The sequence below is a fragment of the Danio aesculapii genome, chromosome 21 (genome assembly GCF_903798145.1).
Source record: "Danio aesculapii chromosome 21, fDanAes4.1, whole genome shotgun sequence".
NCBI classification, from domain to species: domain Eukaryota; kingdom Metazoa; phylum Chordata; class Actinopteri; order Cypriniformes; family Danionidae; genus Danio; species Danio aesculapii.
The window spans coordinates 35,569,827-35,586,310 of record NC_079455.1 but is presented as its reverse complement, the minus strand read 5'-3'; the positions used below and the strand labels follow the sequence as shown (position 1 = coordinate 35,586,310).

The 16,484-nt window shown below is 34.6% G+C and overlaps 1 protein-coding gene across 4 annotated transcripts in view; it reads right to left on the bottom strand.

Annotated features, from left to right (window-relative positions):
- The window catches only part of arhgap24 (Rho GTPase activating protein 24), a 225,601-nt gene that overhangs the window by 24,885 nt on the left and 184,232 nt on the right, over positions 1–16,484 (bottom strand). For all 4 annotated transcript variants that reach the window (XM_056446149.1, XM_056446152.1, XM_056446151.1 and 1 more), the window contains one exon: positions 6,141–6,263. In XM_056446149.1, coding sequence (XP_056302124.1) covers positions 6,141–6,263 — 123 coding nt within the window. The remainder of the gene's footprint in view (positions 1–6,140; positions 6,264–16,484) is intronic.

Below are 16,484 nucleotides of genomic sequence, written 5' to 3'. Positions count from 1 at the left end.
GTCAGCGTTCAGTGACTTCGTTGCTTTTCTAGTTTTCTAACTTTTTAGGTATTAAAATAACATCAGTTGTTCACTGTATGTGTTTTTCATGCTGAAAAATGTCAAAACTTTATACACTCACCGGCCACTTTATTAGGTACACCTGTCCAGCTGCTTGTTAATGCAAATTTCTAATTAGTTAATGACATGGTTGCAAATCAATGCATTTAGTCATGTTGACATGGTCAAGAAATCTGCTGCAGTTCAAACCGAGCATCAGAATGGGTAAGAAAGGTGATTTAAGTGACTGGTTCGGGCTGATAGAAAGGCAACAGTCACTCAAAAATCCACTCGTTACAACTGAGGTATGCAGAAGAGCATCTCTGAATGCACAATCCGACCAACCTTGAGGCGGATGAGCTATAGCAGCAAAAGACCACACCTGGTGCTACTCCTGTTAGCTAAGAACAGGAAACTGAGGCTACAATTCGCAAAGGCACGTTTTGGAAAAACGTTGCCTGGTCTGATGAGTCTCAATTTCTGCTGCGACTTTCTGATGGTAGAGTCAGAACTTGGCATCAACAACATGAAAGCATGGATCCATCCTGCCTTGTATCAATGGTTCTGGCTGGTGGTGGTGGTGTAATGGTGTAGGGGATATTTTCTAGGCACACTTTGGGCCCATTAGTACTAATTGAGCATTGTGTCAACACCACAGCCTACCTGAGTATTGTTGCTGACCATGTCCGTACCTTTATGACCACAGTGTACCCATCTTCTGAGTTACCTCCACAGTTACCAGATCTCAATCCAACAGAGCACCTTTGTGGTGGAATGGTGGATTTGCATGATGGATGTGCAGCAAACCATTCTACACAACACCTGCGTGATGCTATCAAGTCAATATAAACCAAAATCTCCAAGGAATATTTCCAGTACTTTGTTGAATCTATGCCATGAAGGATTAAGGCAGTTCTAAAGGTAAAAGCGGGTCCAACCCGGTACTAGTAACGTGTACCTAATGAAGTGGCCGGCGAGTGTATTTATCGGCTAACATTTTAGCTATCAGCCAACAAATCAAAATAGTTATCACATCGGTCAAAAATTCCATATCGGTGCATCAAATTGTGGTAATCAAAATAGTGGTTGAACAGAATGCAGTTGAAAATAAATGGTTAATTCATCACAGACATGCAATTCAAATATGTTTTCTTCAAGAATCTCTTGACTTCTTCAAGTCTTCTAATAGGCTTATAGGCATAGTTCACTCCCAAATGAAAATTATGTCATATGTCATATTATGTTTTGTATTCAAGATTGAGTTTTTTTTGTTCTGTTGAGCACAAAAGGAGCTACAGTGTATTCTTGAAACCTGTGACCATTTACTTTGTATAGTAGGAAAAACAAATATACTGTAAGTGAAGTCAATAGCTACAGGTTACATCGTGTTCAACAGACAAAAAAAAAAACCCTCAAACATATATAAGTAAAATGTTATTAAATAATTTTTATTGTTGCAGAATATTCCTTTGTGGGTGAACAGTCACTTTAAATCCCTTTTGGACTCTTGAGAATAATTTTTTGTGTTTATTTTTGCAAAGTGAGAGGCATACACCACAATGACTATTAAAACAATCATAATATTATCTTAGGCATTAATTATTGCACATTCCTATAGTCCCACACAGTTCACAGCTAACTTAATTGAGTTTCTCATTTAGGAGGACTGAACTTTCAGTCGCTCAATACTCTATTAAATCCACTTCATTTAAACGTCACTGAAAAAGATGATCACACTGCAAAAGCGAAATCGAATTACATCTGATACCGATAATGAACAACAACTGTGATGTCACCAATTGCGTAGAGAACGCAGCTGCACACACAAGCTCAAATCAAACAGAAGACGGAGCCGTCAGAGGTCAAGAAGACGAGACTAAAACACACATGCAGACGACTGGGTGGTCGTGAACTCCTACAGTGTGATATTGTACACTGCTTGACTTGGTGACCTTTGACCTGTGGGGTAAATCAGCTGACTGTGGGTGGGAATGTCACTTTCACGAGTACAAATGTGAACACGACTGCAGAATCTTTATTCTTTTGGTGAAACACTTTTATGGACACACTATATTATTGATATTAATAGCACAGAATTGTGAGACAAGATCATAATAAAGTGTCCATTTGTTAAAATGCAATGAATACAGTTCAGTGTGAGAGTGAGATTATTTATATTATTTGACACAATGTTGGGTTACGACAACCCAGCGTATTTTAAAGGGCACATATGATGAAAATCATCTTTTGTAAGCTGATTGGACAAAACTGTGTGTGGTTATAGTGTGTTCATATTGGGGTGATATAAATACAATAAGTCATTTCATTAAATTTCCTGATGTTAAAATATGATCCAAATCCCTCCCATTTTGTGGCTGACCACAATGTGACATAGGAGTGCGGTTTCCCCACCCATCAAATTGGTTGACAGCCACATATTAACATGCCTCTGTAGTAACGCGTTTAATCATATCCACAAGACAGGATGTGAGCAAAGCAACTGGGATTAAAAGATCTGTTCAGCTCTCTGTGATCATCAATCATCATGAATCAATTACAGCGATTTTACCATATTTACTTCATCACCACAGCCATCCCATCAATCCCAGATTGTGGATATTAAATCAGGTTTATTTTGTACATTAACACAATGGATTTCCATACAGGAGTGGATGGTAATGTGTATCCTGTCACATTTGCCATGCAAAAACAGTGCAAAGTTAAACGCGCTCTGAAGTGTGAGGGAAAATTGTGACTACATTTGAACACAAGACTTCAAAAGATGCACATATGAACATATTGAAAGTAAAGCTCCCTCTAAAATGAAAATGTACATATCATTTACTCAAGTGGTTTTAAACCTTTATGATTTTTTTTTTCTGTTGATATTTTGAAAACTGGTCATTTGTTAGAAACTGGTAGCCATTGAAATACATAATTATTTATAAAAAAACACCACAAAAGTCAATGGCTACTGTTTTTCAGCATTCCTTAAAATATCTTGTGTGTTCAACAGAGAAAATAAACTCAAATAGGTTTGGAAGAAGAGGAGGGCGATTAAATAAAAATTAAATTTTGATTAAATCACAGTGTGCTTTAGTGTGTTTATAGTGTATTTCCAAAAAAGCCAAACCCTAAGGGTGAAAATTGATGCAACATCATGTAGGACAAGCTGTAAAATCCACAACATGTCTCTCCAAGTTTAATACTGTCAGTCTGTGTCACTTGGCTTGAGGCTGAGTTACATGTGGTGATTAGTGCGAACGGTTGAATTCTGCCCACACGTACAGCAGAGTGATCCCTCAGACAAACATGAAAGCATGAGACAGTCTTGAGCTCAGCTTTAAACTTACACTTGATAGTGGGCAGTCTAATGAGGTTTCTGCCTGAAAAAAATGAGAACACCTCCAAACACACAGCAATGAACAAAACCCCTTATTTACATGCTCATAGAGAGACGTTAATGACCACCAGTAATTAAACCACTTACAACAAGTCAATTAAACTGACAACAATCTCTAAAGAACTAATGGGCTTTTTTGTGTGTAAATGAAATCTTTTAAGGTGTGAATAAATGCATTCAATGCTATTTCTTGATGCACTGTGATCCACTGATATTTTTCTGTGGACAACTTACTTTGTTATAAGTTTCAAGAGTTCGCACTAAGCTGATAATTTGTAATAAGCTTGTTTGGCATGCTGTCCCAGGAGAGAGCCCTGAGCTTATAAGATCCTCGAGCTCTAGGCTCCCTCCCATTAGCAGGGCGAGATGGGAGTTTGAGCTCAGGTAGATCTTGAGAACTCCCCAGACTTATTTCTGGCTAATGGCAGATTTAAGACGGCTAAGGAGATATACGGCTTGCCTAAGAGCTTGACTAAGATGCCAATTTGGTATGTTCAATTTACTTAGGTTGCGTGCTTTTTGGACTCTGGGAGGAAACTGGAGAACCCAGAGAAAACCCACGCGAGCATGGGAAGACTGAGCAAAAGCTGCACAGAAATGTCAACTGGTTTAGTAAGGATTTTAGGGATGTTAAGGATTTTAACTTCAAGATGAAGATACTGAGATAATAAAACTCTGGTTATTTATAGAGAGTTAGCAATCATCTGATTGGTGAATCAGCGTAGTTAATGAGGGACCAGCTGTGAACAATCATGAGCGCGTGATCCTCTCAAAATTAGATTATAAAAAAACTTCACAAAATCTACTGCCTGGCAAAAAAATATGCATAAATAAAGCAACCAAGTCACTGAAAATTAACCAAAATCAATAAAATTTTTTATTTATCAATAAAAATGATCAGCTTAAAGATATCTGCCTAATTTCGGTATCAGACCGATAATGATAACATTAAAAATAGCATTTATTGACCAATATCTTGCCGATATATCTTGTGTCTCCAAACACTATAGTAAATTATTTAAATAAAATCATTCATTTAATCTTTGGCTGTCAAGTCCCTTCATTATTAACCCCCCAAACGTACTTAAAACCAGTATGCAATTTTTATACCATAGTTTGTTTTTTAGACAACATAAATATAGATAAGTTTTCAATCAAGATAAATTCAAATTAGAAGCATAAATGTCCACTTTCAAATTAAAAAAAGTAATCGTTTTATTTAAACAAACTTCAGTTCAACAGTGTGTAAGATATAGTTCATAATAAAAACAATACAAAAACTCGACTATTTGTCGTTATTGTCTTTGAGTAACTGAAGCATTTACAACTGCTTCATTCACAACAGTTATGTATTAACCCTTTGTTGTGTAGGGTCACAACAAAGCCTTGGCTTGTCTCTGGAGCGTGAAATAACATTTATTTTAGCTTTAAGACTTTTGAACACACTTAAGTACTAGTAAAACATAACTTTATGGCTGATGATTAGGGCCAGACAGAATCTGCGGACGTTTTTTGCTATTTTGGTAAAAATCTGTGGATTTCTGCGGAATTATTTTGGGAGTATCATAACTAAAACCTTAATATGTGAAATAAAAAATAATACCTTTTAAACTTTTATTTAATGATTAAATTGCAAATACAATTAGATCCACTTTATTTGGTAAATAAAGCAAGTCTCTCATATAATACATCTACTAAAAGACAGAAAATATTACTGTACAAACTGCATTGTACCTAAATCAGATGAACATTTTTATATTAGTCAATGATAGTACTGTAATTAATTTAAAAACTGAATAAATATAGATTTACACACATTTACTCAAGTAAATAAACAGAATTAAAGATGAGCTAAAAATCTGCAGAAAATCTGTGGAATTCTGCCGCACAGATTCCGTGTGGGCCTACTGATGATCTATAGAGACGGCAATAATATGTAATTTTTAATATGTAATAATCGGATGAATGCTTTATTCACATCAGATACACACTATTTAGGTTACTAGAACAATTTCTCTATTCTTCTCCCACTTACATTTTCATCTATTTTGGGAGAAGTTGATGAATTGACATGTTGTAAATCCAGCAGCTCTAATCTCTCCCCTGCAATGCAGACTAACACAGTGGCACTCATCATATTTATTATCAAATATCATATATATAAATATATATATATATTTATAAATGACGAAATATAGGTTCTTGCAGATATTTGTCAATCTGAATAGTAGATATTAAAAGATATCAATATTAAAAGATATCAATATAAACCAAAAAAATTGCTAAACATGATAACATGATAAACTTTACATGTCGCCATGGAAACTTCAAATCGCTGCATTCTAAATAGAGGTCACATAAAAAATGTTATGCATGGGGGTAAGCAGAAGCATTGTAAACTTACGTGTGAAAGGGTTAATAAACAAAACAAGTCTTTATAAGTCACTGACTTGACCATTTCATATATTAACATTGAATCTTTTATAAATAAAACACCATCTGCTGTGTGTGGCTCAGGGCTACATTTGCAGTAATTTTTTTTGCAGAATTACTGACCCCTGGTTAGCGTTCTGTAGTAATCCAGTAGTATAACATATAGCAAAGCATTGGCTGTGTTTGTAAAGGAGAGTTAAATTTTGACTGTTTACATCATTAACAAACACGAATTGATTCTGACAGGCTGGTTGCAGCAGCTCACCTCCTCCAAACGGAGCCCATATCACCCTGCGGATGCTCTTCACCCAATCCTCCATGTCATTCTGTGTGCTGGCCATAAGCAGATATGTCTCATGATTGGATGTCATTCGCTCCCTGTCGCCCCCTATGGAGAGAAGATTGAAATAACGGTTAAGGTGGTTAATATACAAAGGGTAAAAAACTAATCGAATACTAATTAAAAAAAAAAAAAACTAATTATCATCACACTTCCACAGCTGATCTATTACATTAGGAACAGCAAATGTGTTTGGTATTGAACATGATTTTACATTAGTTTAAATGTGCATATCAGGAATTATTTCATTATTTGCATGCACAATAATCTGAACATTAGATAAAATTAAGTTAAAACTCCATCCATCCCTCTTTCTTTTCTTTCATCCATCTATCCATCCCTCCCTCCCTTTCTTTCCCTCCCTCCCTCCCTCCCTTTCTTTCTTTACCTCCATCCATCCATCCATCCCCACTTTTACTTTTTCTGTCTTATTTCTTCTTCCCATCCTTCCACTGTTTCCTTTCCTTTCCTCCTTTTAAATATCCTCCTTCCTTCCTCCCTCCCTTTCTTTTTTTCCTTCCATACATCCATTATTCCATCCCTTCCTCTTTCCATCCATTCATCCATCCCTCCTTCCCTCTTTCTTTCTGTTCTCAAATCCCTCCCTCCCTCCATCTTTCTTTTCTGCCATCCATGTCCCTCTTTCTTTCCATCCATTCATCCCTCCCTCTTTCTTTCCATCCATCCATCCCTCCCTCCCTCTTTCTATTCTTTCATTCATCCATCCATCCATCCATCCACCCTTTCTAATTTCTGTCTTATTTCATCTTCCATCCTTCCATTACGTCCTTTTAAATGTCTTTCTTCCTTCCTTCTTCCCTTCCTTTCTATCTTACTTTCTTTCTTTCTTTTCATCCATCCATCCCTGCATCCCACTTTTTTCCCTTCCATCCATCTATACATTATTCTCTCCCCCTCTTTCAATCCATCCATCACTCCTTCCCTCGTTCTTTCTTTTCTGCTATCCTCCCTTTTTCTTTTCTGCCATCCATCCATTACTTCCTCCCTCCCTTTCTTTCCTTCCATTCATCCCTCCATCTTTCTTTTCTTCCATCCATTCATCCATCCCTCCCTTTCTTTCCACCTATCCATCCATCCCTTCCTCCCTCTTTCTTTTCTTTCATCCATCTATTATTTCCTCCCTCCCCTCTTATTTCTTTTTCTATGCTTCCATTCTTTCGACTGTTACCTTTTGCTTTTCTTTTTTAGATATCATAATTTCTTTCGTCTTTCTTTCTTTCTTTCTTTCTTTCGTTCGTTCGTTCGTTCGTTCGTTCGTTCTTTCTTTCTTTCTTTCTTTCTTTCTTTCTTTCTTTCTTTCTTTCTTTCTTTCTTTCTTTCTCCATCACTACCTCTTTCTTGATATATTACAGTCAAAATGTTCACAGTTGGCAAAAAATAGATAATATAAAAATCAATGTCAAGTAAAAGATACAATTGGGGAAAGATTGTAAAAAAAAAGAAGTAAAATTGAAGTAAAATTATCAGTCAAAACCTTCGGAAAACATACAGGAAAGAAAGAAAAGAAAACAGACATGAATAAATGTAAAAGTTTTTATTTTTTGTAAATAGTTTTTTGTTAGCACATCTGAAGAGAAGATTTATGTCTCAATGCAGGAGTAAAAACACATCTCGAGGAAATGGCATTTAAAAAAATATATAAAAATATGCTAAAAAATAAAACTCTAAAAAAAACTAACTGTATTTTGTCTTTTTTTTTTTACAATATACTAAGAATAAAAGAAAGACAAAACAATTACAATTTGACATTAAACACAGTCATCATTTATGCAGAGTTTTACTCGCAAAAGACATTTTCATTAAAGCCACTTTCAACCTTCAAAGCTTTCCTTCACACCAGCAACTGCAGCTATCTGCTCTCTCCCACATATCAACAAACCACTTGTCAACAAGCAATTAGGTCTCAGTCATTAAGATGAGTGGCCTTTGTGCAGTAAAGCTCACTGACACTCCTGTGATCTGTCATTAACCCTTGACCCAAAGCCATTATTTACAGACGTACAGGTGTGTTGACAGCTGCGAGGATCTGGCCTGAGAGCTCATAGCGGATGTGGGTGTCTGTCCTGTTTATGAGTGCAGCCCATGCCATTAAAAATCACCACTTTAATATCAGAAATTGTAAAAAAAAATATGTTCATTGTAGCTTCTTTTAACAGCGCTAGCTTTATACAGTATGAAAATAAATACATTTATCTCAGTATATTTGTTTATTTTGTTTTATTTGATTATATATATATTATATATTTTTTTTTTTCAGACCTATATCAGAAAAAATATTATAAAAATTAAAAATAATACTACTAATAATAATGTATTTGGATAAACAAATACACATACACACACAAAAAAAAAAAAAAAAAAAAAAAAAAAAAAAATATATATATATATATATATATATATATATATATATATATATATATATATATATATATATATATATATATATATATATATATATAAAATTTTTGTGTGTGTATGTGTATTTGTTTATCCAAATACATTATTATTATTAGTATTATTTTTAATTTTTATAATATTTTTTCTGATATAGGTCTGAAAAAAAAATAGGAAACATAGGGGAATTTTTTTTTCCAATTTATCCCATATTTTAATGAAATTAAAACCATTATAACCCATACTTCTCAACCCTCCCATTATTGCTGGGATACTACTGTATTTTACTGTTCTATCCTGATATTATCCCGTTTAAATATTTACTGTATTTCTCCCATATTTTTTATATTTCTATGACAAGTGAAAGTAGCATCAAAGAGCCGATCTCAAATGTGATATAATTGCAAAAGCTGTTCAAGAGAATTATGCTTTCACTTTATATTGGCTTGAAAGCGCGTTAAAATTAATATAAAAATGGCCGCATTCACTCCCTTTCCAATAAAGCTATGCACTGACCTTCGCCCTTCCTATGCAACATCTGAATCAGTCATGTAAATCAGCCTTAACGGTGCTGACTGACGAACGCACTCCTTATAAAGACACGGTTTCCTGATCAGCTTGGATTTGGGTGGGTTTGTAAACAGACAAATGCACTTAATATGTAAAAATGTCTGTCCTGGTGTGTTTTATTTTAAGCACAAATAATTTTGTCTAAAAGGAGCATTACGAGAGTAATCGAAGCTTTCATTATAGATCTGTGGATTCTTTAAGTGACACTTCAGTTAACAGTGGATTAAAATGAGATGTTTGCTTCTCTTCACTAAATAATGATAGTAACTTTAATCAATATTTAAATACAGTGAATAAAAAGATTTTTTGACTTGATTTTATTTCTGTACAGGCCATTGATATAGGCTAAACCTTTTATTTTATTTTCAATTTTCTAATGTTTGTTATGTATTACATCATTTGAAGCTAATTTCCTCCCTATATTTGTAACAGTTTCAACTAGGCTTATATGCCATTAAACTGCACTGAATGAACAGATTAAGGAGTTTAGGGTCATATTTTGGGAGTAGTTTTAAGGTATTTTTTTTCTGTGATGGGTATCCCATATTTTTACATCCCAATGTTGTCAAGTATGAAATAACTACATTCATCTGTGATCCTTATATCATAAAGAGGTCAGAGTTTTCTATTGAACTAAATTACACAATAATTATACACCATCACAATGTACAACAGTTTACACAAATGTTACAGTATTTACTACAGTTTATCAGTTTACCAGTATTCTGTAGCATACATTACCAAAGAGCTGCACTGTACATTATACACTTTACTCTAGTGTGGTTCAAAAACATTATGAATTAATATATAATAATAATAATAATAATAATAATAATAATAATAATAATAATAATAATAATAATAATAATAAATAAATAAATTAATTAATTAATTAATTAATTAATTAATTAATTAATTAATTAATTAATTAATTAATTAATTAATTAATAAATAAAAAGTTATGGTATAGTTTTTATATTTATTTGTGGTTATTTATTATTTATTTATTTATCTGTTTGTTTGTTTACTTGTTTATTTAGTTATTTTTGTTAGTTTTTTTCCATGCGGATAATGTTATATCCTCCAGACATACATGCAGAAAAACAGTTAAAAGCATACAAAAGTGTGGATGCATAGTCTACAATAATATTATCATCATTATTTTATATTTTTTAGTGGACGGCAGACAGTACTCCACAATAATAACAGCCTAGTTTTGCTCATAAGTGTAGCATTTTTTTTTGTTTGGTCAATGAACTAACCATCAAACATTCAATGCTGCTGCACATCTCGATGTTAACTTTACAGTTGTTTATTCCGCCAAAACGGCACTAAAGACATGGATTATTGCATTATTTATTTATTTATATTATTTATTTATTTATTTGTTTGTTTGCTTACTTGCTTATTTATTTATTTATTTATTTATGTTTGTTTGTTATTATGCCATATCAGCAGCAGTCTATATTCATGGTTGGTAATAAATATTCAATACATAATTTACAAAACGGTTTTTTAATAAACAAGGCAAGCATTGCAAAAAAAAAAAAACAAACAAACAAAAAACGTACAGATGACAACAATACTTACAATATTATATTAATATAATTAATATTATATTAACAATACCTTAAGATATTTTCTGAAAAAAAAACATTTTCTAACATCATTTAAAAATAAACATTCTATTAAAAAGACTGTGATAAGTATTTTAAAGTCAAAATATTTGATACACATGTCTGAAATTGGTTTGAAAATTGTGACAAAAAATAAAAAAACAACTAAATAATCACATATAGATAGATAACACAATCAAATTAATGAATATAATTAGTTCCAATAGTGCTGATGTTCACAAACTCGAATGGTGTTATCCAGTATATAAGACCCACACATTCAAAAGCATGAAAACATTCAGATCGATAACACGGAAACATCTTATTTTGCCCTCATCCATATGGAACAAGATGATTAGCAATCTTTAAAAGCATGTCTGACACGTCTGAGGCAGCGTTTAAAGAGTTAATGGAGATATGATTGGAGTGAAAGACTAAATTATTCATTGTATTCATTTGTGCAGTACACTGGGGACTCGCCGCTGTCTTGATCATCGATTTTCATCTGCAATGAGATCAGTTTTGCGGCCATTAAAAATGTATTTATAGACTGTCGAGAAGCGACACAGATGGAAATCGTTGAAGCAACAACATCGACAGCGGCGTTTCCATCGACTTCTCGACGGCAGCTCTCCAAGCAGAGCCATTGATCATTCGGAAATAGCTTCAGTGCGCAACTGAATATGTTATAACCTTTTATTTTTTGTTTGTCAGGAAAGTAAGAACTGGAGGTTTAGCCTGCTTGTCAGATTTACATTAGTTTTAAATATATGAAAATAACCCATTCTTTTTACAAGTAGCCAAATGAGGGTTTAAATTCATAAACCCAGCTCTGTATTTCATGTTCTAGGTTTAAAGGTTTGCTTATTGAGGTTTATAAGATATGGTAATTACACATTTGACTCAAAAAGAAATTAAGTACACTCAGCCAAGCAGGTTTTTAGATGAAAATAGTCTCATAAAGGACAAAAGTAAGCATGCTGAGGCCATATTCTCTACTTTTTGTAGCGTGTTATTTTTCCTTCAGAGTCAATTTGTACAAGTTGGTTTATTTTATTTCTCTCTTTATCTATTCTTCTGTCTTTGACCTTCCTTCCTTGCTTCATTAATTAATTTATTTATTTATTTACATATGTACTTCAACAAGCCTTTTGTGTAAATGGCATCTAGATTATGATTATTGTTCTTTTTTGTACTTAAAAAAATATCAACTTGCCTGACTGAACCAGTAGTAAAACATTCATTCATTTTCTTTTGGCTCAGTCCATTATTTATAAGGGGTTGCCACCGTGGAATGAACCCCCGACTATTCCAGCATAAGTTTTACGCAGCGGATGCCCTTCCAGCCACAGCACAATACTTGGAAACACCTGTACACTCTCCCAATCATACACAACGGCCGATTTAGTTTATTCAATTCACCTATACCACATGTCGTTGGACTGTGGGGGAAACCGGAGCACGTAGAAGAAACCTACACTTAAAGGGGGAGAACATGTAAACATCACACAGAAATGCCAACTGGCCCATCCGGGACTCGAACCAGCGACCTTCTTGCTGTGAGGCGACAGTGCTACCCACTGAGCCACCGTGCTGCCTTATTTAAACATTCATTCATTCAATCATTTTCTTTTCAGCTTAGTCCCTTTATTAATCCGGGGTCGCCGCAGCGGGATGAACCGCCAACTTATCCAGCATATGTTTTGTGCAGCGGATGCCCTTCCAGCCGCAACCCATCTCTGGGAAACATCCATCCACACTCACTCACACTCACACAATATGGACAATTTAGCCTTCCCAATTCACCTGTACTGCATGTCTGTGGACGGGGGAAACCGGAGCACCCAGAGGAAACCCACACGAATGCAGGGAGAACATGCAAACTCCACACAGAAACGCCAACTGACCCAGCCAAGGCTCAAACCAGCGACCTTCTTGCTGTGAGGCGACAGCACTACCTACTGCGCCACTGCGTCGGCCTTATTTAAAACAATATTTTGTATTTTTTTTCAATGCATGATCAAGTTAGACCAGGGGTGTCCAAACTCGGTCCTGGAGGGCCGATGTCCAGCAGATTTTAGCTCCAACTTGCCTCAACACACCTGCAAGGATGTTTCTCGAAAACCTAGTAAGAGCTTGATTAGCTAGCCCAGGTGGGTCTGATTGGGGTTGGAGCTAAACTTTGCAGGACAGCGGCCCTCCAGGACCGAGTTTGGACATGCCTGAGTTAGACATTCTGTTAAGATATATATTTGGAATAATGTACCTGCTAATATTCAACCACCTGTATCATTTAAGGCATTTAAGCAAACTTTGCTTTCATATTTTACTTTGGATTGCACTTGTTTTTCTTGAGGATGTAGTTGTTGTTGTTGTTTATGTTACGATTGGATTCACGGATCTGCATATTATGTAGTATATTTTCTGTGATGCTTTTGCCCCCCTTCTAATAATATTTGTTTTGATGTTTGTTTGGTGGATGTTATGTAATTTTTGTTTTGTTTAGTTTTTTGTGTTATTATTATGTGATTGCGATACACTGTGGGACCCCCTTGAAAGTGAAATGTTACATCTCAAGAGGTTAATCCTTAATAAATCAATTCAATTTCAAATTTAACTAGCCATGAGTTTTAAATTTGGGAAGTTCACAATTGAAAACATGCACACATCAATTAATTTGAATTCATGCTGATGCAGTTGCAGCTGAAAGGGCATCCGCTGCGTAAAACATATGCTGGATAAGTTGGCGGTTCATTCCTCTGTGGTGACCCCAGATTAATAAAGGGACCAAGCCGAAAAGAAAATGAATGAATGAATAATGCTGATGCAATAATATGTCCCCTGTAGTATTGAAAACGGTATGAAGTATCAGTCATTTTTAAGGTATCGTTTCGAAGTTCATGTGACAACACCACTTTGAAGAGTGCTTTCTTAAAATAGTGATATAGCGATATATTATAAAATAAATAAAATAAACAACATTGATATTGAGGTGTTGCTTGTTTCAGTGTGTGCCTAATTTGACATGTTTTTTTCTTATTTAAAATTATAAAATGTGGTGTTGTTACTCAAAAATCAGCTCATGTGTTCATGCCCTCATATGCAAACAGCAAACTCTGCAAAAAAATAACTATTTAGTCACACAGAATTTCCTGATTTCTTATTAAAATTATCTTCTTCATGGTACAGATTTGGTTTACATTTGGTTTACTCATCCAAAATGAGTGAAATTTACTAACATTCAGCATTATTCATTTTCATGAACAAATTTCGTCTGCACTTTCCGTGTGCGCACAAATCATAAGTTATGATTCCACCTGTTTAAAGGGAACATTGGAAAAAGTTTTCCAATTTTCACTGTAAAATTTTATTTGTGTTGGGGCAACATGAAGGAATTAAGTTAACTTATTCATTTTATATAAATTTAAGTGGACTGAACATCAAGCAATTAAGTTTTCTAAAAAACTGAAGAATTGTGTTGTTTCAGCTCGTTTTAAATAAGTTGTTTAAACAAACAACAAACTTTTGTGCACTGTTTACTCTCCCTTTAAGTGGTTATACACCTTTATCACTTTCTATCTTCTAACACAAAATAATATATTTTGAAGAATGCTGAAAACCTTGACTATTGACTTCCATAGTAAGAAAAAAACAAATACTATGGAAGTCAATAGTTACAGGTATGGATGGGTACCGAAACTCGGTACTTTATCGGTATCGGTGCTACATTATAAAAGATCGAAGTATCGATAAGCTCTGACGTTAAAGGTTCTGCTATCGGTACTGGACAATTATTGCTGAATAAACATTACATACAGTAGCATAATTTAACCGACTAACCTTTTCTAATTTGCAATATTTGATATTCGTCTGCACAGTTGGCAATCTTACAAGAGAAATGCTTGTGCTTCTGGTGAGTGCATCAAATATAAAAGCCTTCACAGTTCTCGGCTATGCGTGCGCACTCAGAGGAGGCTCGCGCTAAGCGCACACACATAACTCACGACACAGACTCGCGTGCACACACAGCTCATAAGCTTGCAGAGGGAACCAAACAAGTTGTATTTCCCAAATAGAACAGCGACAATGTCCGTCGCAACAAACGCAACAAGTTGTTTTCTTGTATAAGTGAAAACGCAAGCAATCTGGCTAAGTGAAAGTATCTTTCAAAAGTGCATTAACTGCAATGAACAGTTTTTGACTGCCTAGCTAATAATGGTAACGTTACATCATCTATATCGTTATGTCAGCAGTCAATCATCTAAATTAGTATAATATTAATAGTTAAATAAACACACACATTCGGATGAAAACAGCATGTTTTTGCAGTAGTCTAAATAAATCTTATACATTAAAAATACTTTTACATCGGTTGTATTTACAAATATAGCCTATGAAAAGCCTAATAATAAACTGTGCTTATTAAGAAACTATATAAAAAACTGCTTAATTTTACACTGCAAGACGCTCCAAAACTGTATTAAAAACACAGTTAAGTCCCAAAACACAGTTAACACATTTATGTGGATGCGTTAATGAAAAAATCATAAACATTATCTTATTTAACTGCATTTCGCAACTCAAAAAGGGTATTTTCAACTGCAGGGAGCACAATAAACCAAGAAAGCAATCATATTGATTTATTATCCAAAAGAATTGTAAAAACTGAGAGTCCGTTTCTTTCAAACCATTGGACATTCTTTTACAAGAAAATAAAGTATTTTACAATTATTGGTTTCGTTTTATTTCATATTAAAAACGTAATAATAAAATAAAGTGGTGTTAATTCTGTTCAATTTTTAAATAAAAAAAACACTACAAAAAGTACCGATAAGAGAACCGTTAAAGTACCGAACTGATAAGTGGTATCAATAAAAGTAGTAATACCATTAAAACCTTAACGATACCCATCCCTTGTTACAGGTTTCCAGCTTTATCCAAAATATCAAACAGGTTTGGAACAAACAAAGGGTGAATAAATGATGCAGATTTGAGTGAACTATCCCCTTTGAAGTGCATTGTCAATCACAAAAAAAAAACAATAAAAATGAACCAAAGAAAAACCTGAAAAGTCAGCAATTACAGAAGTTTGCTCTAGTGCTTCGCCATCCACACCTGTTTTACAAATGGAAATGAAGGAGACAAAAGCTGGAATGCTGAGCGGTGGACAACCCACCGCCCGAGGCTGCAGATGAATGGAGGGTAAGATAACGGCAACCTAAGCCAAGACTAAAGTGTCATGGCATATGAACCGAGATGCTCACACAGGAATGCATGTGTGTGTGTGCAACAAAGGGGCAGCCTCGACAGGGGTCGGGCAAGAAACACAGTTTACACACCATCTGCTGTCCGCTCATCTTCCCACAACAGCAGCAGCACACATAACAGCACATGCAAACCCACAGGAGAGACCAAAACACAGAGTCTGCAGACCAAGAGGAGGTTATATAGAAGTAAATGGGGATTCTTTACACAGGCTCAATCAATAAGTAAATAGTGATTCCTCACACAGGCTCAATCAATCCTACATGATTTTATATAGAAGTAAATGGGGATTCTTTACCCGTTAGCACACCAATGTTTCAGAAATAGAAGAATGGTTAAGAAGATCTCAAAATGAAAGAACAGACTACTCTGCTGCAATGACTATCGAGTCAGATTATATATG